We start from the raw sequence: 26073 nt of genomic DNA, 5'->3' as shown, positions 1-26073 counted from the left end.
GGAGAAGGAAAGTGAATCATGGTGGGAATTAGCATTCTAATGAAACTACATGCAACCCACAGTAGTGAAGCCGGAGAATAAGGTATCGGAGGAGAAGAATTTGATCAAGGGAAAGAATAGGAGGGAGTAAAGGAAGAGCAAGCAATGGGGGGAATCTGAAAAGGGGACAAGGACATGAAGAAAAGAGGAAGAACGTGGAGTAGAAGGGGAATAAATAAAGAGGGGGATAGGGATGTAGGCCTGAGAACAGAGAAGGGATGCAGAATGGGTTATAAATGAGTAACGGTGAGAGAGAGAAAAGAAACAGAAAAGTACTGTATAGTCAGAAAGAGAGGGAACATTGCTAGATGTTCCCATAGACTTCCAGCCATTGAGCTAACGACTATCAATTTGAAAGCGCATCTCGGCAGGGATGCGCTGCTAAATGAATATTGAGGAAACACTGGTGGTGGTGTTCTGGGAAAGGATTAAAAAAAAACTTGCAACAAATGGATGTCTTTTTGTCGAGAGCAAAACTTTATTTTCAATCAAAAATAATTGTTCTGGAAGCAAAAACGAGGCTTCAAAGTAAAAAAAAAAATTGCAATCAATTATTTTGTTATAGAGCGCAAAACTTTATGCATTTTATTCCATAAAAATATTTTGAGAACCACATTTTTTATTTGAAAACAAAATTTCATTTTCATTTTGTTATCAACCACCCTCCATTTTGGCAATTTTTTGAGTGTCAGTTTGGCTACAACCAATACTGTTCAGCCTTTCTTTCCGACACAAAGGAAGGATGACTGCGTGATGATGGCATCTCAGGTAAGAAGCACTGTGCTTTCTTCCGTACAACTTTTTACATAGCTCCTGCGATTCAGTGTCGGTCCATTACATTGTACTTACTATATTACATAGATACATAGCGTAGAATGATAAATCATGCAATTATTATTCTAAAGCTAACCAAACGCATTTAGCTACGAACGCATGTTCTCGCCATTTTCAGTTGACTAAATCTAACTTTCTTTCGTGGTAACTCAAAAGCATCCTTGCTTTCTATCCTTGGCACAATAAAGTTATTATATTCTACTCAATCCATAGGCTTCATTAATGCCATTCAGACTTGAAGATGATACAACAACTATGATAGCTGAGGTTCATAGATTGGTATTAATATTAGTTCAGAACCTAACATTTTAGGGTCCATACACAGATCGGCTACATACTGCAGCTAGCTACACATCCATAGGCATACAGTCATTTTTATCCTCTACACAATAAGCAAGTAAATAGTTAGCTAGCTATGTTACTTCAGCTGCATTGCACAGCAAGGCAAGCTTACACAATTGTACATTCAATTTGCAGTAAATGCTTTAGCTAACTAGATTCTTTACATCCACTGTTTCCTAAGACGACAGCCTGGTTTGCTGCTTTTCTCAGGAGTACCTAATACATTAAACAACACAAATTACAATGTCACACTCACGTCATTACACCAGCTAACTGGCTGGCTAATGTTAGCTAGTCAGCTAACTTGCTAAATAGCGATTATCGTAAATTAACTTTATGACAAAATATGCACAATTGGTAATCTCTACATTAACGAACATATTCCTCTCAATTGTACATTTTTTGCTTGACTCGTTATGTTATAATTACTTACATTGGCTTCCCCGTAATGTTTTGTCAGCCATCTTTTCTGTTGAAATTCACCAGGGACGTGTATCTCGCGTCAAATTCGTAATTGGAACCACACGATATGATTGGTCATATAAAAACCTTGGAACCCAAATGCATAATGAGTGATCTAACTCCCTCTTGTGGTGGTCTGGAGCAATGAAGCCATGAAGCTGGGTACCTCTAAGTCCCGCGGTGTAAGCTCACAACTTTTAAAAGAGGAACCACTGTAGATAGAGTGGAGTAGACGAAGTATCAAGGGAATTTAGACAGCTCTGTAAAAATGGTAATCAGGCGCAGCAGTATAAGGCACTGCATCGCAGTGCTAGAGGCGTCACTACAGACCTGGGTTTGATCCCGGGCAGTACCACAACTGGCCGTGATCGGAAGTCCCATAGGGTCGTCCGAGTCCCATAGTGTCGTCCGGGTTAGGGCAGGGTTTGGCCGGGGGGACTTTACTTGGCTCATCGTGCTCTAGCGACTCCTTGTGGCAGGCCGGGCGCCTGCAGGCTGACCTCAGTTGTTGAACAGTGTTTCCTCCGACACATTGGTGAGGCTGGCTTCCGGGTTAAGCAGGCGGGTGTTAAGAAGCGCGGTTCCCGAGCCCGTTGGTGAGTTGCAGCGATGAGACAAGATCACAATTGGCGAGAAAAAGGGGGTAATATACAAAAAAAATAAAAATAATGTGGCTGGTGTGAGACAGTGAGACTATGAATCATATCGCTCCCTGTCTTCCCAACTGGCATCCAGCGGTATGACAGTAATTAGATTAGCCTGCTTCCCCAGTCAATTAATATTTACACTGAACCATTTGAAGTGAGCCGTTAGGGGCAGATGGAAGAAGTTCAGTGCCATGAGCCAAGAGGCATAACATCCTACTCTACTGATAAGAAGAGTAATAGGCCAGTTCCAGAAAAACACGCCAGGGCTGTGGCCACTCAACATCTACAGTTCACAGCCCACCCAAGACACATTGCCCTGCCTGTCATGTTATATATAGCACCTGTAGTGTAGCTGATTGATACAGTACATGTAAGAAAAATGACTAATTAGCTCAGTGTGGGAGTATTCTTGTAAATGAACAATTTTCTCCCAGTAACAAGGTGACAAGACTCCAGGATCATCTATAAAAGGGTTAGTGTGGGTTGTCCTCCGTGCACCCACTCCTTTACTAAAAGCCTGCCTGGTTCCAGCATTTAACTGGCCTTCCTGTGTATGGTTTATGTGGGCTGCTTGCTTGCCTGTTTTGTCCTCCTCCTCCTCCTGTAGCGAGTGTCATTGTTGAGATAATTATTTATTAAGTTGTTCATTATGCCTAGCTGTTGCTGTCTGTCGGGCCATCTGTCCCCAGCGAGGTGCTGCCTCCTCGTTCTGTTCCCCTGGCCGCAGGGGAGAAGGGGACTGCTAGAGTACGATTCACCTTCTGCTGACGGCCACCCACCCCCAACCGCGCACCATGCACCGGGTACAGGGGCAGCGGCTCAGCGGGCACTGGGCCTTCTGTCAGCACTTTAGACCGCTGTGGTTACCTTGACAAACTTATCCCGGACACCAAGTTCAGCCTGCTCACTGGTGCAAAGTCATAACCAATAGATATAGAGAGCCGCAAAAATTATACTTAGACAACTTGCATAGGCCTACGATCTGCCTGAGAGGGAGTGACTGACCAAATATGTCCATGTCATCTGGATATAACATTAGGGTTGTTTGTTGAGTTTGTCATTATATCCCCACTAGCTGTTACTTTAGCAGTGGTATCCAGTTAATGACTAACTAACTAACACCCTTGCTTTTCTTGCAGTTACACTCAAACTTTTCTTTTCTTACTAGCACCAACTTTACTGATAGCTACTTTGAGTAAAAATGTACTTACTATGACTGTGATATGTGGTTCTCTCACCAAGCTACATTAAAGGGATAGTGCGAGACTCTGGCAATTAAGAAGTTTTCTACTTACCCAGAGATTAATTCACTGATAAAAAGTGTACATTACCAAGAAGGAGTGTGATGGAGTTTTGCATCAGATGACCTGGCCTCCACAATCACCTGACCTCAAAACCCAATTGAGATGGTTTGGGATGAGTTGGACTGCAGAGTGAAGGAAAAGCAGCCAACAAGTGCTCAGCATATGTGGGAACTCCTTCAAGACTGTTGGAAAAGAATTCCAGGTGAAACTGGCTGAGAGAATGCCAAGAACGTGCAAAGCTGTCATCAAGGTGAGACGACCATGTATCAGAATAAGTAAAGTTGTACTTTTCCCCAAACAATAACCCATTATGACAATCCAAAAACAGGTTAAGACATTTTTGCCAAAAAAAAAAAAGATGTTAAAAAATATCACATTTACATAAGTATTCAGACCCTTTACTCAGTAATTTTTTGAAGCACCTTTGTTTGGCAGTGATTACAGCCTTCCGTCTTCTTGGGTATGACGCTACAAGCTTGGCACACTTGTAGTTTCTCCCATTCTTCTCTGCAGATCCTCTCAAGCTCTGTCAGGTTGGATGGGCAGCATCGCTACACAGCTTTTTTTCAGGTCTCTCCAGAGATGTTTGATCAAGTTCCAGTCTGGGCTCTGGCTGGGCCACTCAAAGACATTCAAAGACTTGTCCCGAAGCACCTCCTGCGCTGTCTTGTCTGTGTGCTTAGGGTCATTGTCCTGTTGGAAGCTGAAGCTTCGCCCCAACTCTTGAAGGAGTTCCTACATATGCTGAACACTTGTTGGCTGCTTTTCCTTCACTCTGAATGATGGTCCCACTAAGCACAAAGCAGATGGGATGGCGTATTGCTGCAGAATGTTTTGGTAGCCATGCTGGTTAACCTTGAATTCTAAATCAATCACCCCTACACCTCCTCCTCCATGTTTCACGGTGGGAGCCAGATCATCCGTTCACCTACTCTGCGTCTCACAAACACACAGTGGGTGGAACCAAAAATGTTGATGTCAGATGTCCACCGGTCTAATGTCCATTTCTCGTGTTTCTTGGACCAAGCAAGTCTCTTCTTCTTGTTGGTGTCCTTTAGTAGTTGTTTCTTTGCAGCGATTCACACAGTCTCCTCTGAACAGTTGATGTTGAGATGTGTCTGTTACTTGAACTCTGAAGCATTTATTTGGGCTGCAATTTCTGAGGCTGGCAACTCTAAATGAACTTATCCTCTGCAGCAGAGGTAACTTTGGGTCTTCCTTTCCTGTGGCGGTCCTCATGAAAGCCAGTTTCATCATAGCGCTTGATGGTTTTTGTACTGCACTCAAAGTTCTTGACATTTTCCAGATTTAAGACATGAAGGTCAGTCAAAGTAATGATGGACTGCCATTCCTCTTTGCGTATTTGGGGCTGTTCTTGCCATAATATGGACTTGGTCTTTTACCAAATAAGGCTATCTTCTGTATACCAACCCTACCTTGTCACAACACAACTGATGGGCTCAAACGCATTAATAAGGAGAGAAATTCCACAAATTAACTTAAGGCACACCTGTTAATTTAAATTTATTCCAGGTGACTACCTCATGAAGTTGGTTGAGAGAATGCCAAGAATGTGCAAAGCTGTCATCAAGGCAAAAAGGTGGATACTATTTTAATTTGTATTGTAACACTTTTTTGGTTACTACATTATTCCATGTGTTATTTAATAGTTGTGATGTCTTCACTATTATTCTACAATGTAGAAAAAAAGCACAAATAAAGAAAAACCCAGAAATTAGTAGGTGTGACAACTTTTGACTGGTACTGTATATGCTGATTAGATAATTATTCAACCCTGAGTCAATACATGCTAGAATCACCTTTGGCCACGATTACAGCAGTGATTCTGTCTGGGTGAGTGCTTTGCACATCTGGATTGTACAATATTAGGCTATTATATTCTTTAAACAATTATTCAAGCTCTGGCAAGTTGATCATTGCTAGACAGACATTTTCAAGACTTGACCGATTTTCATGCTGATTTAAGTTAAAAAAAAAACTGCAACTCCAGTGTATTTGGCCTTGATTTTTAGGTTATTGTATCGCTGAAAGGTGCATTTGTCTCCCAGTGTCTGTTGGAATGCAGAATTAAGTTTTCCTCTTGAATTTTGCCTGTGTTTAGCTCTATTCCGTACATTTTTGTTGAAAAAAACTCCCTAGTCCTTGATGATGACAAGCATACTCACAACATGATGTAGCCACCACCACGCTTTAAAATATGAAGAGTGGTATTCAATGATGTGTTATGTTTGCCCCAAATATAACGCTTTGTATTCAGGACAAAAAGTGAATTTCTGGCCTCCCGAGTGGTGCAGCGTTCTGTCACTGCATTGCACTGCTAGAGGCGTCACTACAGATGAGAGTTCGATCCCGGGCTGTATCACAACCGGCCGTGATCGGAAGTCCCATAGGGCGGAGCACAATTGGCCCAGCGTTGTCCGGGTTAGCGGAGGGTTTAGCCGGGGGAGCATTACTTGAGCTCATCGCACTCTAGCAATTCCTTGTGGCAGGCCGGGCGGCTGTAGGCTGACCTCGGTCATCAGTTGAACACTGTTTCCTCCGACACATTGGTGCAGCTGGCATCCGGGTTAAGCGGGCGGATGTTATTAAGCCCGGTTTGACGGGTCATGTTTCGGAGGACGCAGCGATGAGACAAAATCGAAATTGGGGAGAAAAAGGGGGTAACATTTTTGGGGGGCGGTATTACTTTAGTGCCTTATTGCAAACAGGATGCATGTTTCGGAATATTTTATTCTGTACTGGCTTCCTTTTTTTCACTCTGTCATTTAGGTTAGTATTGTGGAGTTACTACATTGTTGGGTGCCTGTATGTTTGTAGTGTCTGGGTGTATTGATTCACCATCCAAAGTGTAATTAGTAATGTACCATGCCTTAAGGGATATTCAATGTCTGCTTTTTTTAACCCATAGACCAATTTGTTCCCTTCTTTGCGAACCATTAGATAAGCTCCCTGGTCTTTGTGGTTGAATCCGTGCTTGAAATTCACACAGAGTGAGTCCATTCAACTTATTGTGACTTGTTAAGCACAATTTTATTTAGGCTTAACATAAAAGGGTTTAATACTTATTGGACTCTACAGGAAGTGGCTACCAGAAGAAGAGCAGAGAGATGCTAAGAGAGCCTAGGCCGTCCTCCTTTAGGATGACATGCCAGTATGCTGAATGGGGAACACACGAGTCGTTCAGGTTGTCCCACGCCAGCCTGGCCAGGAGCCAGCGCACTTATCTCGATCTAATCCTGCACAATGATGCAGCACAGAGCACCTCTTAATTATGGGCAGAGGCACTCTTCTCTCACAACACAGACAAAAGCGCATGCACACGTGCACACACAAATGTGCACACACGCACGCACAAACGCTAATGCGCATGACACACACAACAACCAGAAACAAACAAACGGATACATCAAAAAAACATGCATCTTATTCATCACAAGCGTACAGCATACAGATACAGGAGCCTTTGAGCGGAAAATCTGTCAGTGCGAGAGCTGCTGCTACGGCATCTCAAACAGCAAATGCATAGACAACGGAAGGCAGGCTTCATCAACACGTCACACACCACTTTGAAATGAGCTGGAGGCAGTATGCATTTTGGAAACATACAGTTTACTTAATTGTTTGAAACCTGAACGTTTTATTACATATTATGGAGGCATGTCTTTACCTTGCTTCAAAGTAGCCTAGCAAAAATCAGACCCATAATCGGAGGGTATTAACCAAAGGCACAATCCTAGTCATATAAGCAGCCCATGCTACTTGTTGCCTATCAGATCTCCCCCTCTTTCTAAATTTCTAGGATATTTTCCTCTCTGTCACATGTGCTTTAGACTGTTTTTTCCCACTAATTGCATTATGGAACAAACATTTGCACGTAGCCTACTGCCTTGTGTGCGTTGCTGCACTTATAATGTGAAGAAATAATAGTTCATCAACATTTTAATATAATTATTCTGATTTGTTGCATCAGACTCATTTCTTTTTAATTTTTTAAAATGTTGCCTAGGCCTACTGGTTGCATAAATGTGGGATCTATCGTCCCACAACTGTCCCAGAGTCTGTTTGAAATAGGGTATTTCTTCCTTGTCAAGCTGACCAATAAAATAGGTCAACTTTTCTACTATGGGGGATAGTAGAGTGACATAGGCTAGTGATTTTGCTGTTCGTTCCTCGTCTTGTTGGGCGAGGAAAAGTAAATGTGAACAGTTATTCCAGCATCTTCAAAGTGCACATCAGAATTCAGTAAGAATCCTTGCATCCTCGACTTGCTGTTAAAAAAAAAAAGATTACCGTAATCTAAATGTGATTTGTCATTCTGAGCACCGCGGATGGACGCCTTAATCAGTTTACTCACCCAATGCACATGGGTCCTGTCAATCTCTCAAATTGTTCAGCACCACATTTTCCTAACGAAATCCTGGTGTGCACATACTACAACCTAGAGACATCAATATGAAAAGCAATGTTTTCAGATACAACAATTCACCAACCTCTGAAGTGGTTGTATTCCAAAAGTTTGGGGGTATTTCAGAGGTTGTTTGTATCCCCGTACTTGCCTGTGTATGGTTGCAAGTCTGAACCAGGCAAAAAGATGTACGTTCGTGGGAAACCAATGAGGATCAAGGAATTATATCCACACACATACGGTCCTAGTAATCACCCCAGACAGGTACCCCAACCAACCACAAACAATGAAAAGCATCCAGATTATGCACGTGGTGGCCACCTGGTCTGTGAACCTCAAAGAGCATGTGCTTGCTTCTGTTCCAGGGCGTACCTATTAGCTAGCTAGCTCTGGTCCGCACTAGCTCTGGTCCGCAATAATTAGCTCTGATCCAGGGCGTAGCTAGAAGTTAGTGCGGACCAGAGCTAGCTAGCTACACCCTAGAGCAGAGTTAGTGCGGAACAGAGCTAGATAGCTACACCCTGGACCAGAGCTAGTGTGGACCAGAGCTAGATATACTAGCTATGCCCTGGACCAGAGCTAGTGACATATTACAGCTCTGGTCCAGGGTGTTGGAGCACTGCATATGCACATACCAACAGGAGCTTTCATCCATCCCTGCCTGCTACTGCCCTATGGGTACACTCTACAAGGTAGTCTGTTCATTCCTCTCACAATTCCACCTGGTATACGCACGCACGCGCTGTTAGTGGACGCAAGGAGGCTATTTAGTAACAAACCACGATCGCAGAACTCAACGTGAAACAATAGCAGAACCTGGGTAAACCAATCATGGAAGACAAGGGCCACAATATGAACCATAGGGAAAGTGAGCGATTCATACTACCATTCCTAATGCAATCGGTGCAACTAGCAGAGATGTACGTGGCTTTGTTAGAGCATAGTGCACCTAAATCAGACTGGAGAGGTCAGCTAGTGCATAACCTCTGTGGCTCAGCTGACAGGACAAGGAGGGGGAGGCAAAGGCTGACAGATCAGGGTCAAGGGTGAAAAGCAGGGTTCAGGAGGTGCAGTGACTGGGGGGTTAAGTAGTGGCCTAACGCCAGGGCCTAACTGGCATGCCATGCTTCAGGTGCAGGGGACATTCTCTACGGTACGGTACTGTATAGTATAATGCAGGGAGCATTCTCCAGTAGTCCACAAAGCAGGAAACACAACAACACACTCACACACAAGTCCAGATCAAACACCACTCACTTAGAGGCCTGCGTGACAACATGACCGTGCTCCCGCAAGCTCTGCCCTGTAAACAAAACACACCAATATCTTGGGATCAATGTCAGCAAACCTGGAATAGGGGGGAATCAGGGGTGGATAACATGGCAGCTTAACAGCCTGCATAGTGCACTAGATACCAAATGTTAAAAAATATTTAAAAAACTGTGCATCCTTCTGGTAGATATTATTGATGTAGGGCCAGGAGTTAGTCCTGTTGATGTAGGACCAGGAGTTAGTCCTGAGCATGATGGCCTCCTGATCGGTTGACAAGGACAAGAAGAAAGTTCTGGCTTCCTTCACATAACCTTCATCTGATCCAGTATGGATGAGTACCAATGCCCTGGCTGCAGGCCTGCACGTCTCCCTCCAAGTTCCACCTGCCATACTTAGCGCCCTCCTGTGTTTACAAGGTCCTGGACGTTGGAGGAGGGGCCTCCTGCAGTAAGGGGCAGCTGCTGCAGCACCACAGCAGGCTGATAGAGGGACACCTCTGCCAGTAAAAGTTGATGGCCACTGTAAAAATCACCGTAAAAACACTATTTCCCTTTTCAGGGCCCTAATAACCCTGCCTCCGTCCAGACTGCACATGAACATGCAGATCGGGCAGACGCCTCAGGGGCCCACCCCACACATTACATCAGGCTTAATGGTGTGTATGATCCTCGTCCACTCCCCACTCAGTGTCAGGAGCCCAAAAGGAGTTACGGTTAAGGAGCCGTGGTCTGGGCACAGGCGAGAACTCATTTTATCACCTTCGCATACACTCTGGGAGAAGTAGGACAGACCCAAAACCATAAAGCTGAGCTGGGATATACAGATGGAGGGACAGCAGAAAGAGGTGGAGGGAGAAGAAGCGGGGAGGAAAATGAAAATAAAAATAAGGGGGGGGGATTACAAAAAGAGGGGAAAGGGGAGGGAGGTCTAAAGAGGACAGGCCAGCACCATAAAGATGAGGAAGGATATACAGATGGACGGACAGCTGAAAGAGGAGGAAGTAGGAAGACATTTAAAAAGAGGGGAGAGTAAGTAGGGCAGAAAGATTACTTTCTGCAGTGCTTTACCATTAGTCAGAGGTAGCGGTAGATCTGGAATTGGGGACGAGACAGAGACCTAATTTAGCTGGTTGTAGATCTGGACAGAGAAGGAACAATCTTGGCTTAAAATGAGAGTTGAGTATGCAGTTTTCAATCTTGAATTGCATACCTTAAATCTCAAAACTTTGCGTCCCTCAAGCAAACTTCTAGGCCTAACAATACCGACCATATTGATAAATTCTACTAAACTCTGCAAAAAAACAAAAACCAACATCCTCTCACTGTCAACTGCATTTATTTTCAGCAAACTTAAAGTTTCAATATTTGTATGAACATAACAAGTTTCAACAACTGAGAGAAACTGATCGAGATGCACCAGATTTGCCTGTTCTTGCTGTGAGATGTTACCCCACTCTTCCACCAAGGCACCTGGAAGTTCCAGGAAATTTCTGGGGGGGGGGGATGGCCCTAGCCCTTACCCTCAGTTTCAACAGGTCCCAGATGTGCTCAAAGGGATTGAGATCCGGGCTCTTCATTGCACATGGCAGAACACTGACATACCTGTCTTGCAGGAAATCACACACAGAACGAGCAGTATGGCTGGTGGCATTGTCATGCTGGAGGGTCATGTCAGGATGAGCCTGCAGGAAGGGTACCACATGAGGGAGGAGGATGTCTTCCCTGTAACGAACAGCGTTGAGATTGCCTGCGATGACAACAAGCTCAGTCCGATGATGCTGTGACACACCGCCCCAGACCATGATAGACCCTCCACCTCCAAATCGATCCCGCTCCAGAGTACAGGCCTCGGCGTAACACTCATTCCTTCGACAATAAACGCAAATCCGACCATCACCCCTAGTGAGACAAAACCGCGACTCGTCAGTGAAGAGCACTTTTTGCCAGTCCTGTCTGGTCCAGCAACGGTGGGTTTGTGCCCATAGGTGTGATGTCTGGTGAGGATCTGCCTTACAACATGCCTACAAGCCCTCAGTCCAGCCTCTCTCAGCCTATTGCGGGCAGTCTGAGCACTGGAGGGATTGTGCGTTTCTGGTGTAACTCAGGCAGTTGTTGTTGCCATCCTGTACCTGTCTGGCAAGTGTGATGTTCGGATGTACCAATCCTGTGCAGGTGTTGTTACACGTGGTCTGCCAGTGCGAGGACGATCAGCTGTCTGTCCTGTCTCCCTGTCTTAGGTGTCTCACAGTACGGAGATTGCAATTTATTGCCCTGGCCACATCTGCAGTCCTCATGCCTCCTTGCAGCATGCCTAAGGCACATTTACACAGATGAGCAGGGACCCTGGGCATCTTTCTTGTGGTGTTTTTCAGAGTCAGTAGAAAAACCTCTTTAGTGTCCTCAGTTTTCATAACTGTGACCTTAATTGCCTAACGTCTGTAAGCTGTTAATGTCTTAACGACCGTTCCACAGGTGCACGTTCATTAATTGTTTATGTTATGTTTCATTGAACAAGCATGGGAAACAGTGTTTAAAACCTTTATAATAAAGATCTCTGAAGTTATTTGAATTTTTACGAATTATCTTTGAAAGACAGGGTCCTGAAAAAGGGACATTTCTTTCTTGCTGAGTTTAGATTCATATACCTTTGATAAAAATGTGTCCCATTCAAGCATTTGGCCGTCATTGTAAATAAGAATTTGTTCTTAACTGACTTGCCAAGTTAAATAAAGATTAAATACATATTAAACAGGCAAATTGTGCCTTAAAAACACTTCGAAATCTCTTCCTTTACAATTCCCGTAGACATCATCGCCCCACTTTTCCTCAGTTTCGATCTCAACTCTCAGTACATATCCATCTCACGTAGAAAGAGCCAGGCCTATCTATACTGAACAAAAATATAAACGTAACATGTAGAGTGTTTCATGAGCTGAAATAAAAGATCCCAGAAATGTTTCATAATTCACAAAAAGCTTATTTCTCTCAAATTTTGAGTACAAATTTGTTTACATCACACTAGTGAGTATTTCTCATTTTCCTAGATAATCCATCCACTTGACAGGTGTGGCATATCAAGAAGCTGATTAAACAGCATGATCATTACACAGGTGCACTTTGTGCTGGGGACAATAAAAGGCCACTAAAATGTGCAGTTTTGTCACGCACAATACCACAGATGTCTCAAGTTGAGGGAGCATGCAATTGCAGGAATGTCAACCAGAGCTGCTGCCAGAGAATGAAATGTTCAGTTATCTACCATAAGCCGCTTCCAACGTTGTTTTAGAGAATTTGGAAGTATGTTGAACTGGCATTACAACCACGTGTAACCACGCAAGCCCCGGACCTCTACATCCGGCTTCTTCACCTGCGGATAGACTGAGACCAGCCACCCGGACAGCTGAGGAAACAGGACCTTTTGTGGGGAAAACTAATTCTGATTGGCTGGGTCTATCTCCACAGTGGGTCGGCCTGTCGTGCAAGTGGGTGGGCCTATGCCCTCCCAGGCCCACCCATGGCTGCGCACCTGCACCAGTCATGTGAAATCCATAGATTAGGGCATAATGAATTTATTTCAATTGACTGATTTCCTTATATGAACTGTAACATAGTAAAATCATTAAAATTATTGAGTTTATATTTTCGTTCAGTGTAGTTGTCAACTAGCATCTAGTTGTCAACACAGTGTCTGTCAATAGCACAATCATTGATCATTCCTGACCCTCATTCACAGCTCCCTCTGAAGCTCATGTCCTCAACCCTGGCTCCTTGTTCAAAGACACAATATGACTGTACTGAGAATAAAACGGAAACAGATAAAAACACAATCAAAACCGAGAAACTGAATGGGGGGAGGGGGGGTTTGTTGTGGGAAGTGCTTTGCAGTGGAAGCCTCTTGTTATACCCCTGGTGCGCTCCCATCTTTCCTGCTGGGATCAGAGATTAGGAAAGCGTAGAACGCTCCGCAGGTGCCTCTCGGAATGCTGAAAGTGTTGCGAATGGAATTCAGGGCCGAGGAGAGATGAGAGAGCCCTGCAGGGTGAAGTTTGATGCCCGAGTTGAAATGGTCGCCATGCACAGGTGTTTACAGAGCAGTGGAGAGCAGGAGGATTGCATTGCCAGGGCTTGGTGGCCTGCTCCCAGCACAGAATCCCCGCTGGCATCTGGCTGGCGCATGGCACAGGGATGCCAGTCTGCTCCATGTTCATGGAGCCTCTTTAATAAGTGCTGTCATTCCACTAAAAACAGATTTATGACTGCAAGAGGAATCTTCGGGAAGAAAGGCAATCCATTTAACATCTTATCTCCCCTACAGAGGGGGACTAAATGTTCGCTTAAGTGTTTTTCCATTTAAATGACTGTCTACAACAGCTTACAGGCAACACTATAAATTCCCGGGCTTTTAGCGGCTCCCTTCATCCTTTTAAGTAGCAACAACAGTGACCACAAGGAGACTGGAGAGAGGGGCACAGAGAAAAAGGAAGAGAGAGGGAAGAGTGCTGCACATCAAGTACTTTTGATTCCCTATAAAATGTCCCTCTTAAGAATGCTTACTTCTCCAAGCCAATTTAATGCGCAATCTCAATCGATTCAAGCCCCTGAAAAAACTTTTTCAAATACCCTGTACCTAGAGCTGTTAAGTCTCTGCAGGACATCAAATAGCCTCTCCTTCTGGCAACACATTCGCTCTACTATTTTTCTTTCTCCCTCTCTCTCAGTGCTGGAAATCCTTAAAATACTATCTGAAGACGTGAGAGGCTTCACACGGCATCTATTCATTCTGTTGAGTCATTCGACTGCCTTGCTCATGCATTTGCTATCGACACTTGAAGAGCGGATTCAAACTCAAGTCTTCCTCTCTTCATTGGTTCACCTATGAACATACACTTCACCTAGGAACATGCACTTCCAGCTGCATGACGCGTGGGTGCTTGGCCCAACAACTTTTCCAGGCCTTTGAGAAGTCTTTGCACCAGAGCCTTGGTTCTTTTGGAGTGGGTGGACAGGACTGATGACCAAAACAGAGCGGACACAGGGAAGTCTCTGGTGGTTATATGGGGCTGAACAGAGAGAGTACAGTGCTTGATCTGCCTCTCCCTGTCAGCGAATTAGCTCCAATGGAGAGGGAGAACGTGCTCCAAAAAAATAAGACGTCCTCCTGAAGTCACACCAGCCTTCGAAATAGCTGACCCACTTGTAGACACACTTTAGATAACTGCCTGTCCTCGATGTTGTAACCGATAAAGGTTTGCAGTAAATACGCACGGGAGCCTGAAGATGGCAACTCATCTGCTGCTGCTACTACTGCTGCTGTTGCTGAGTAAAATAACCTGTAAAACCTTGGGAGAGGTAAAGAACGTGGTGATGTGGAACGCTACAGTACATGAGACGATACACACGTATCTTCATGACACACCACTTCTCAACTCCATTACCCCAAGCAAAGAGAGGGAAAACTTCAGAAAAGCAGTCCTTAAGACTTACGCAATAACATAATATATGCAAGCTTTCTTCATAAGCACAAATCTCCAATTCGCCCGTGTTCCTTTCAGCGATGACACTCTAGGCCAAGTATAATGGGGTGCTGACACATTTGTGTTGCATTAGGCCCTGAACCAGTGGAGGCAATTACAGGGGGCCATTTGAATGTACATTATGGAAGCACATTAGTAAGAACAGCAAACAAAGACTAGAGACATTTAATGAGAAAAATATATACACGAGCCTATCTTTGTATGGGCAGAGGAATGCGTCGCCCACTAAAACCCATGTCAGAGTGATAGAAAATTAATGATTGCGATGATGAACCCCACTCTGTGCTTTTTCCACTGCTTAGCTGTAGGCAAACATTGTGTGATGCCTGCCATATAAATGAGCGATAACAGAACCCCTCCACCAAGACTAGCCCATTACAGGCTTAACTAAATGATTAAGTGAACATTTTGGTCCATATGTGCTTCGCAACACTGTACAGACAAACCTTTTTTGTACGAGTAACTCTGAAATTGAACCTTAATCGTTAGGAACATGAAATGAAAGAACACAGGAGCACACATAGCCACGGACATTTAGTCAGTCACATCGTGTCGTTTCCAGATGTGTTCTGGAAAATTTACAAAAAGTAAGCCATACTTAATATCGTGAGGAAAATGTGAACACAACATGTGCTATCTATGTCTGTTGATGTGCACTGTGTGTGTAAAGGAGTATGTAGCTTAGTTAAGAACCATATCCATTGTCATTGTGTGCATGCGCAGTGGGGAATGTTTCCAGAGACAACAAGAGAGATGCAAACTCACTATGCTTTTTTTGTTGCTATTACAGAGATGCTTCATTTTAGGCAGTCATCTGTCAAGTCCCGTGTTCCCAAACGGTCCCAACACCCTCGGCCAAGCAAGCTGAACAGAACACTGGGCCGGACCCATAGTTCTCATAGAATAGACAGCACTTTACAATGGCAGTGAGATAACACCGAGGCTGCTGAATGTCTAAGACATCTCCAAAAGGGAAGATCTAAGTGGAAGGCCATAATTCCATTTGGAGAAAAAAAAGACAGATGCTAAAACGGCAGGGGTGCCTCGACAGTTCCATTTGGATCTCTGTTGTAGCAGAGTGATCCGTGGACTCACCTCTGGTCCAGGAGGGTCAGTCTGCGTAGTTCGGTCAGGTTTTTGGCAGGTGGGCTTCAGGGCAGCTTTGGCACACTCCTGCACGCAGAACACACAGACCAACGTCAGAGACGGTCACTCATACTGCGGCTCGGAGTTCTTCCTGGTCAGGTCATGTGGTCAGGAACAACTCCCAGCCTACATTACGTCATAGTTAGGGCCAGGAGTTTTGTCCTGACCGTGTGGCTTGACTATGAAAAATCCCAGGACCAAGTAGTATTATTAGTACCTTTTTAATGCACGCGGTTTAAGAACACCACATGCCAAAAAAAGCGCCACAGAAAATATTATATTCCAGCCGACAAAACCCCCCTAAAATCACTAAAATATTGAACCACGTTACCTCGCAAAGTGCACCAAAAAAAGAAGTCATATCAACTGACAGGGGAGTGCTGGCCAATGTGCTGCAAGGTCTTACTCGGGCAAAATGAACGCTTCTCAGCGGACAGATTTCAGCAGGTTTGGCTAAGAGCTGCCGTTTCCTTGTAAATTACAGCCCTTTTTTTGGGGGGGGGGGGGCTGCTTACGATTCCGCTGCAATGCTGCTGGTGAGTGTTACGTTCTGTTAATATCAATTCTACCAATTAGGGTTCAGAAATCTGAGGCATATGTCATGAATTTAAGTGAGGTATGCTGTCGCAGCAGACATGGCTGGTGTGTGCAGCATGCAATCTGCCGGAGAGTGAGTATCGTCACACCAACCGCGCCAGATTTCAAACAGTACGGGGGCTTCCAACATCCCTCGTCTTTGGCTGAGATCCTCAAATCATGAGGAACCTGATTGATTGGGCCATCCTTATCTGAGCTGGGCCAACAACACATTAAACAGTCTGTGTTTTCCTATGGACCATATGGTAGTCTGAGGAGAAGGAGAGAGGAGCAATCGGTACCTAGAACCAGAATGTGCAAATACACAGATGTCAAATGGGAACCGACTCTATGGAGCATACTGGCGGCACCAGGCATGTGACATAGAAGAGACGATGTATGAAGCCTCGGGAGCAACGTATCAAATTATATTCTCTCTCAGTGCAATATATCAACTTGACAACGGCGCTACAAACCCTCCCAAAATACTTGACATTCCAGTCTTGCATTTAAAGTATTTGGGGTTTTGATCCGATTCCAACATTCCAAACATGATTTATTTGTTTAGCTTTCTAAATTTGGTCAAAGCAGATTAAAATTAGCATTCAACAACACTGTACTTTTCCCTTCATATTTGTCTTTAATTTATATTAACGACAGGGAGAGGAGAGAGCAATGCTGCATGTGATAGGCTGGAGAAAGTCAGAAACAAGGAAACAAAATGGGTGGGGGGGGGTACTACTATTAGAAGAGTCTCCTCAGTGCCCTCTGCTGTTGTCATGGACTCCCCCACTTCACTCGCTCGTCATCATCATCATCATCATCCTCCTCCACACTAGTGGTGAGTAGCTAATATTTTTTTGTTCTCCCTGTATCTAGCTCCTAACCATGTATTATCCACAGTCTGTGTGTTTGTCTCTCAGAGCAGCCAGTCCAGGACACTCAAGAGGAACTCCTACAAGCAGAGATGCTGTCTGTGTGCACCGTGCTGAGGTGTTCCATACCCAAAAGCAACCAAGTTGTTTCTGTTTTGCACAGGCAACTTTTAAAAGACAGCCCTTTTTGCATCCCGTATCCCATTTTGTATTTAATTGTACTCTATTGTATCGAAGTGATCTGAATTTCTAATGGAAGACGACACACAAATTCAAATGTTCAGACCGTCTTCTCAAACATTGTGGTAGTGCTACGGTACGTCTCTCACCAGTTCAGCCTGCAGTCGGAAGATCAGCTCATCCTTCTCCCTCAGCTGCAGCAGCAGAGCCTCTTCCCTCCCCGGCTCCTGGAAAGGAGTACAGACCAAGTCACACACAGTACTTCAGAAAGGGAATAAGTTAGGGGAGGTGAACACTGAGCGTTGAGCCACCACAGCACTACCGTAGAGTTGGTGATGGCTAGAATGTGGATTGAGAACACAGACCACTGTATTATGTTATAAGTGAACAGGGAGGCGGAGAGAGGACTGAAAAGTGTGTGGACAGTACATGCAAGGACTCCTCTGGTAAACTTAAGGCGAACTATGACCGCAGCAATTATAGATAGGGGAGGGAGGCACTTCCAAAAGACAGGAGAGGATGGAGCAGGCCCTAGGCAGGAGAGACCATGGCAGCAATGAGGAACCATACACCCACTCACACAACCAAGATGGCCCACTTCAAAACGTACTGGTCGAGAGAGAGCGAGCAAGAGCGAGTGAGAGTGAAACAAAAGTCCACCAACACGGAGCCAAGATAATGGCTGCAGACAAACTAGAACAATATGGCTGTGAGTTACATAAGGCAAGTTGAAGCCATTCAATCTCTTGCCCAGAACCCCCGGCAGATACTTTGTGGAAAGGTCCTCGACCCTTGCTGCACTTTCTCAGACGGCCATGTTGTTTCTGAAATCTGTACCGATTGCACAATGTGCACTTTGGATGAGTTGCCCTTACTGATGTTCTGCTATAATGAGAGCCCTGGCAGATCCCTTCAAAAGAAAGGTAAGCTCAAGGCAGTGGATGGGCAACAACATTATAAGACCATTAGTATGTCACCGAACTATCATACCATGTGTTCTAAGTAACCCCATGTTGCAAACTTGAATTGGCTTAGTGCCTTCTGCTACTTTATGCCTGTTATTTCTTTTCTTTGGGTTTCTCACACAACCTCAAACGTCTCTGTCAGTCACTGTCTTCTGGCCCACTGTTACTGTGATATCCTCCTTAACAGTTAGTTTCTTTCTGAAATAGACCTTGCTATGAAATATTCAAACTAAATGTCAATATTATTAGCCAGATAATGCCATGAAAGCCTGTGTTTTTGTCCCCCTTCGGTGGGGTCACGTCCCGGGGAGGTCACAGAGTAAACAAGGAAATGAAACATCCTCTAAACCTTCGCCTGAGGGGAATCCTTAATTCTGTATCCATTAGAGAAGTTCAATGAGAGGCACTTTATCTCCACATTACCATAGCTAGGACCTCTGGGGGGTGGGTGAGAGAGGGAGAGTGGGTCCCAGTCCCACAGACTCGCAGGGGAGCACAGCAGCACCCTACCCTCCGTCACCCCTATGAATAAACAGAACAATAAGTATGCAGCATCTCTCCATCCTCACAATTATCCTGACCACCCAAGGTTAACAGAGTTGGGCTCAATGTCTGTATCAGGGTTGGGCTCAATTCCAATTAGAAATATTTTCATCAGCGATCCATTGAGGAAAATTGTCATTTCAATGTACTTCCTGAATTGACTGAATTAAACAAGAATTGACCTAACCATGGTCTGTTTAGTGACCCTATCCTTTTTCTCATGGAGGGTTGAATGTTTACAGCACATGTGGCCGGGCCATGACAAGAAACAGCAGTTGGCATACACACACAAACACACCTTAGGAGCATCTCAAGGAGACAGGCAGGCTGCCAAAGTTTTCTAAAAGTTCAGGTTTATCTGCAGGCTCATCTGGCCTCTGGACAGACTGTCAGAAAGGGCTGCCTGTCCTGCCACCTGTTTGTACAGAGACAACATAAAAGTGTAGTGTTTGGGGAAAAGGTTATGCGGAAACACATCAGGCAATTGATGAGCTTGGCATTTCAATGAGATCGCCTCCACCCGAGGAGGAGCAGTGAAAAAAAGCTGTGCTCTCCACGGGAGCCGCTTTCCGAGGGCGCTAATTATAAAAAGGCAGGGATAACAAATGTTCCCTAAAGGAAGTTTTTGCTCAAAGTAGGACAAGGAGTGACACGGTTTCGTCTCAGGTGGGTTGCGGGGCTTTATTTTTAAACTCAGATTTTTCTGGAACGTCAGGACGAGACCCATCCGTCTCCCCTGTCATCCAACACAACGTCAGATGCATGGGCTCCTATTCTCAGCTCCCTCCCCCTCCCTCTCCATGTGAAGAGAAGGTAGGAATGGACCAGAGCGTCACACAGCGCTCTGCCTGTGCAGTGTTGCTGCTCTTGCTGGTGCCATAGTTCCATGTAGGTCAGTAAGGAGGACACACACACAGAGATAGACACACACACACACACAGACCTATTTTCCACTCCTGTGCTCTCCGCCCCAAAAGCGCAACAAAAACTCTGCCGCCCGCCACCAAACTAAATCCCCTTTCCTCAGAAACCCTGACAAAAGCCCATTTGATAAACCTCCCCTGCCACCCAAAGACTTTCCCAAAGGGATTAATGAGATCATCTCATTGAGATCAAATTCCACTGATGCTATGGCTGAGAAAGACTCAGCCCCGTCAAGTTTCTGTGGCACTTTAAGAAGCAGAAGGACTGGAAAATGTTCCTGGGCATGCCGAGAGAAAGCAGGCATGAAAGAAGATCTAACTCACAAACAAATCCCCTTTTAAAGAACTCTGCAGGAGGTAGAATACACTTCTAAATGTGTTGAGGCTCGAAAAAGCACTAATGGTACATTATACAGCTTGGCATAGATAGGTACCAGTCGTGGTTGAGCCTTGCAAAAGTGAGTTGTTAGCTGTAAAAACAGTCACCTTTAGGGGCAGAGTCTTCTCACTACAGGGGCTGATGGGGAGAGAATGAAGGCTGCCTGCAGGACTTGTGTCAGTGCTCTGAGGAGGGAGAGAGGCGGTGAGATTTAGATAGAAACTGAAGAGAAAAAAAAACATCATTATAAGACCATTAGTATGTCACACAAAAATTCACAATTTCGAAATGTCACCATATTATTTTGAGGTGAGAGGATGAAATATGTCACCAGAGATAGGAACGTGACTAAATATACAGCAATGGGTAGTTGAAACATGAGCTCTTAAAATAACTTGTCATTTTGCTGCCTTCTTGCCATTTACAGTGACATCAAGACGATTGTACAGTGACTATTCTGACACACGCAGGTTGAGTTGTACACTTACCTATACATAGACATATACATTGTATACCTCCATACATAGAATGTCCAATCTGGGTAATAATCTTCATAATTTTATGCGTTTGGATGCCCCCTTTCAGAGAAGCAGTCCTATGTACACTTAAAGGTGCAATGTAGTCAGACTAGTCCGGCCCGATTGTGTCAACTTTCATCAATGTGTATCCCACATGCAGGTTTAAGGTCAACATTTTTCTACAGGCTTGCGTGGAAATGTCTGAACAATTAAATAAGGTTCAATTTCGGCATGGCACTGCCTGAAAGCATTCATAGTAATGGCTTTTCTCCTTATTTGAGGTGCCAGAGCTCAGTGACCAGAGATGATATATTAATAACATGGCCCTCAGCCCACTTCGATAGAGTATTTAATCATCATATTCAAATTAGGAAATGTAAATGCTTCAAATAACTAAAGGCTTTTTACCCCCCCTTTAAACTTGGCTTTCATAGGTATTAGGAACCTCTGAAAAGCACGCGGTGCAATAAGACTCTTTTGGCTGAGCAGAGATGCCCCGCGCCGCTGTGTTTCATCCAATATTAGAGCGTTTTATTCTGGATGTGGAGGGGAAGAAACACCACAGAGGGGGAGCGGAGAAGAACCACCGCCAGGTCTCAATATCACGAGGTCAAGCAAATAAAACGCAAAGCAAATAAACAAGTCATTCTTATTCTTGTTACTGAGCGGTTTACATACGGTGATGGAAGGCAGCACATTTGCAAGTTAATGAGAGTACGGAGTCAGCAGAGAGGGCAAACTATTTCCTCTTTAATATTCAAGTTCTTCTGTTGTGTGCTCCTCTCTGGCCCTTCTCCTGTACAGCCTCTAATTGTTCATGTAGACTTATTTTATCTGGCCGATGGGTCTTTTTGAGACAACGCAAAAAGATGAACAAATAACAGAGAGAATCAGACAATGCATCATTCGACTCGCATTGTGATCTTTTTGTGTTGGCTTGGATCTCAGGTTAAACACAGCAGCAGGCAGGTGCTACTAGGGGGAGATGACCTTCAAAGCAACATAGGATGTTGTGAATTCCAGCTTGGCCAGCAGTGCCTAATGTCTTGTCACCAAGGAATAGAATCATGCTGCTACTGTTAGAGGCATTGATTTTCTACCAGAGCAGCCACGCTTGGTACTGTAGGACTGGTTCTGGTCCACGGTTATTGTAGAATGGATTCCAAGAATTAAATGTTAACCAAACACCATGGAGTCTGCTGTGTGATTTCTCAGTTAATTAGCCATTACACAAATAGCTAATCACATTTATAATAGTGGGATGTAATTTGATTGCGTTTCCCTAGCCACTCCAGATACTATCCATTCCCAGAATTAAAACCCCCATTAAATACACAAAGGCATTTAGAAAGCTGCGGAGTGCACGGCGTCAGGCTGAGGCTTTAACAAGCTCCAGGCTTCACTGTGTGACAACGCCAAAAGCACACAGCTATTTAAATGAACAAATGGAAATTACTTCCAGCACTTGTTTTTGAGGTTGAAATATACCATGTTCAGAGCTGATAGAGCAGAATACTGGTAGAGACTGGCTGCTATTGGGACTGCTGTGCTGCTGGGGCAACCACCATTCTGGTGTAGGCTACATCATGTGTTGCTATCAAATGGATGATTGAGTTACCAATGCCATTATCTAGGACCTTTGTAATCCATGGGTATGACAGTTTCTATCGACTACTATGTGGTTATGAATTAACTTGCAGGGGGAGGAGCCATGTTTACCCCATTCCTCCACCCCCCCCTCCCTTGCTTGCTTGCTTACTGTGGAGAGTGTAAATTTAAATCTGGACCTCAAAGCCAGTTCCACTGCTAATTTTCATTCTTCCCTCTAATCAAAGACTGATTTAAACCTGGCTGGGAAACCAAGTGTGTGCATCTAATTATCAGGTAGAACAGCAAACCAGCAGTACCCTGGACATCCAGGCTCTGATTTGAATACCCCTGGTGTAAGGTGTGACAGGTGGTACTACTGCAGTCTACCTCCTGCAGGGTCCTCCGGAGGCGCAGCAGCAGGGTCTTGACGGAAGTGCAGTCCTGCTGCATCAGCCTGAGGGGTAGTGCCTCCAGCCCCGGGGCCTCGTCCTCTCGGCCCAGGCACCAGTCAGCCGGCAGCAGGGTGGTCGGCCGGCAAGGCTCCCTGGAACACAAGCACAGAGTCACCTTCACGGAAACAAATATGCACAGAAGGGGGGGGGGCATATTCACAGATAGCTCCTAATTTGAAATACTACAGTTGCAAAGGAGAATAAATGTACCAGAGTCCTATTTATTCACTATTATAAACTGGGTGGTTTGAGTCCATTGGCTGAAAGCCATGGTATATATCTATATATACTTTTTAGTCTTCTAATTATATTGATAACCAGTTTATAATAGGAATAAGGCACCTCGGGGGTTGTGGTATATGGCCAATATACCACAGCTAATGGCTGCATAAGAACAGCCCTTAGCCGTGGTATACTGGCCATTTACCACAACTCCTTTTTGCTTAAATACACAATTAAAATCATTGAAAATAAAGTAGTATGTCCTACACTGTTTGTTCGTTGATTAGGACTCACCTAAAGAGTCCCTTTACAACATCCTTTACAAATAGGCCTACAGCATCTTAAATGTATTGTGGGCTGAAGATAACATTTTAAAGACAGAAGGCACTTTCTTTAATGACACGTTCTCTAAACGTGTCATTCTCTAAACGTGCCTAGTTCAAACAGAATCTAGACTCATCTCAAATGGACTGGTTGAGATTTTGCCAGTTGTGTTCAGAGTTTAGAACACTGGAACCTGTTCGCACAGAAAATCAAAACAGTTGAGATGAGTCTAGATTTTCTCTGATGGCCTGTGTGAACTCCGCTTAAAAGAGTTGCTCCGTCTGATGATAAAACCCCCCTCATCATGCAGCCAAAAAGGTCCAGGTGTCACTTCAGAGTTGCTCCAAATGGGCAGCCGAGAAAATAAACCATGTCGCAAATATCAATTGGATCCACTTCCTTGTTTGAGATAACACTTCATTCCTAGGAGGACAGGAGCCGTGATGAATTATTTCATATGAGCGATTACCATCGCAGATATTAGGTGTAAAAAGGAATCTGAGTGTTCCTCGTAAAACATGCTCAACTGTGTTCGAGACATTGCATTAGAGTTCCACCTGACCAGAGTTTGAGCAATAAGAGATTAATGGTGTCCAGATAACTTTATCAACAGATGAAGACTTCATTTCACTTCCTTACCCTCCTCCGCAAAATGGAGATGTGGGGAATGGGATGTTTTAATTGCAAACAAAATTGACTGCGGCCCCAAATTCGCTCCAGTTGATTTTCTTCCTACGCAGGCCATTGTATGGAAGAAGATCATGAGTGAGTTGGATATCTGAGCGATACAGAACATAACGTCATTGAAAGGAAGGCTTGAGTCCTTAGAGTATGGCATAAATTCTGTTTGTCATCGACATCTAATAAAATATGCCTTGATCAATTAATCTGAAGTTTGATAATAAATAACATCAGCTTTACACTGACATGTATGTTTCATACTGTTGACATTTTTTTACACTACTGTGTTGTGTGACTGCAAGACTGCTTCATGACATTTTCAAAAGTTGAGTACAAAAATATCAAAGCGTCTTCTAAAAATGTTAAGGACAACAAAGAGAGCTAGCGGGCTGCAAGCAACAAGAAACAAACAAAATCAGGAGGCTCTAGCTTATTATAAACAGCATCCATAACACCTAGACCGGGGGACTTTTAGCACTGACATTGAGATGCCTTCGCTTCACCAATGCTTTATTGGCACAAAAGACCATCCAAGACGAGTGTTTTGTTGGGAAAACTAGTAGCAAAAACATCTCGTCATAATACTCTCGTTCGCAAGTAGCAACAATTAATACAGTCAAGCGTTCAAATGTTCCCCTGAAGCACTTGCATTGACATGTGTTCTAAAGGTAGTGATGAGAGAGAGTGAGTCTACACAGAGCACCTGACTAAAGACATGATCCATCACACAGGCGTCCTCTGATTTCCTGCCTGTAGACCAATCTGACCAGATGGAGCCTCTCCCTGCCAAAACAAACACAGAAACTATAGATTTTAGAAAGGCGGAGAAGTCAAGATGAAAGTCTTCTTTTAACAGATTAACATTGAGCATAAATTGCTCAAGGGGATGCGGAGGTGGGTGAATGTGGTCTAAAATATTTCAGTCATCAATGCTTACTCTACATGATGCCACAGATTAATTGGTTTGCTCTACTGAGGTGAGTGTGCAGTGGCTGGTTCTATGTGTGTTGGAGCCATGGAGGACACACATCTCAGCACTGATGTTGGGTGATTAGGCCTGGCTCGCAGTCTGCGTTCCAATTCATCCCAAAGGTGGAGATGGAGTTGAGGTCAGGCTCTGTGCAGGCCAGTCAAGTTCTTCCACACCGATCTCGATAAACCATTTCTGTATGAACCTCGCTTTGTGCACGGGGGCATTGTCATGCTAAAACAGGAAAGGGCTTTCCCCAAACTGTTGCCACAAAGTTGGAAGTAAAGAATCATCTAGAATGTCATTGTATGCTGTAGCGTTAATATTTCCCTTCAATGGAACTAAGGGGCCTAGCCCGAACCATGAAAAACAGCCCCAGACCGTTATTCCTTCTCCACCAAACTTTACAGTTGGCACTATGCATTTGAGCAGGTAGCGTTCTCCTGGCATCTACCAAACCCAGATTTGTCTGTACGAGAACGCATTTACACTGCTCCAGAGTCAAATGGTGCCGACCTTTACAACACTCCAGCTGACGCTGGGCATTGCGATCAGGCTTGTGTGGCTGCCCGGCCAAGGAAACCCATTTTCACGAAGCTCCCAACGAACAGTTATTGTGCTGGCTTTGCTTCCAGAGGCAGTTTGGAACTTGGTAGTGAGTGTTACAACGATTTTTACTCCAGAATTCAGAGGTCCCGTTCTGTGTGCTTGTGTGGCCTACCACCTTGCGGTTGAGCCGTTGTTGCTCCTAAACGTTTCCACTTCATAATAACAGCACTTACAGTTGACCGGGGCAGCTCTAGCAGGGCAGAAATGTAAAAAACAGACTTGTTGGAAAGGTGGCATCTTCTGACAGTGCCACGTTGAAAG

The 26073-nt window shown here is 44.5% G+C and overlaps 1 protein-coding gene across 2 annotated transcripts in view; it reads right to left on the bottom strand.

The window, feature by feature from the left end:
* ccser1 (coiled-coil serine-rich protein 1) overlaps positions 1 to 26073 on the bottom strand; it is a 109994-nt gene that overhangs the window by 49866 nt on the left and 34055 nt on the right. For both annotated transcript variants that reach the window (XM_021620868.3, XM_021620867.3), the window contains exons 6-9: positions 22942 to 23098; positions 20554 to 20631; positions 17786 to 17863; positions 15955 to 16032 (exon numbers count right to left, since the gene is read on the bottom strand). In XM_021620868.3, the coding sequence (XP_021476543.1) occupies positions 15955 to 16032; positions 17786 to 17863; positions 20554 to 20631; positions 22942 to 23098 (391 nt within the window). The remainder of the gene's footprint in view (positions 1 to 15954; positions 16033 to 17785; positions 17864 to 20553; positions 20632 to 22941; positions 23099 to 26073) is intronic.

The sequence above is a fragment of the Oncorhynchus mykiss genome, chromosome 11, assembly GCF_057628025.1.
Source record: "Oncorhynchus mykiss isolate SJ-2025 chromosome 11, ASM5762802v1, whole genome shotgun sequence".
Lineage (NCBI taxonomy): Eukaryota > Metazoa > Chordata > Actinopteri > Salmoniformes > Salmonidae > Oncorhynchus > Oncorhynchus mykiss.
Note: the sequence above shows the minus strand (reverse complement) of the source record. Positions and strands in the feature narration are given on the sequence as shown.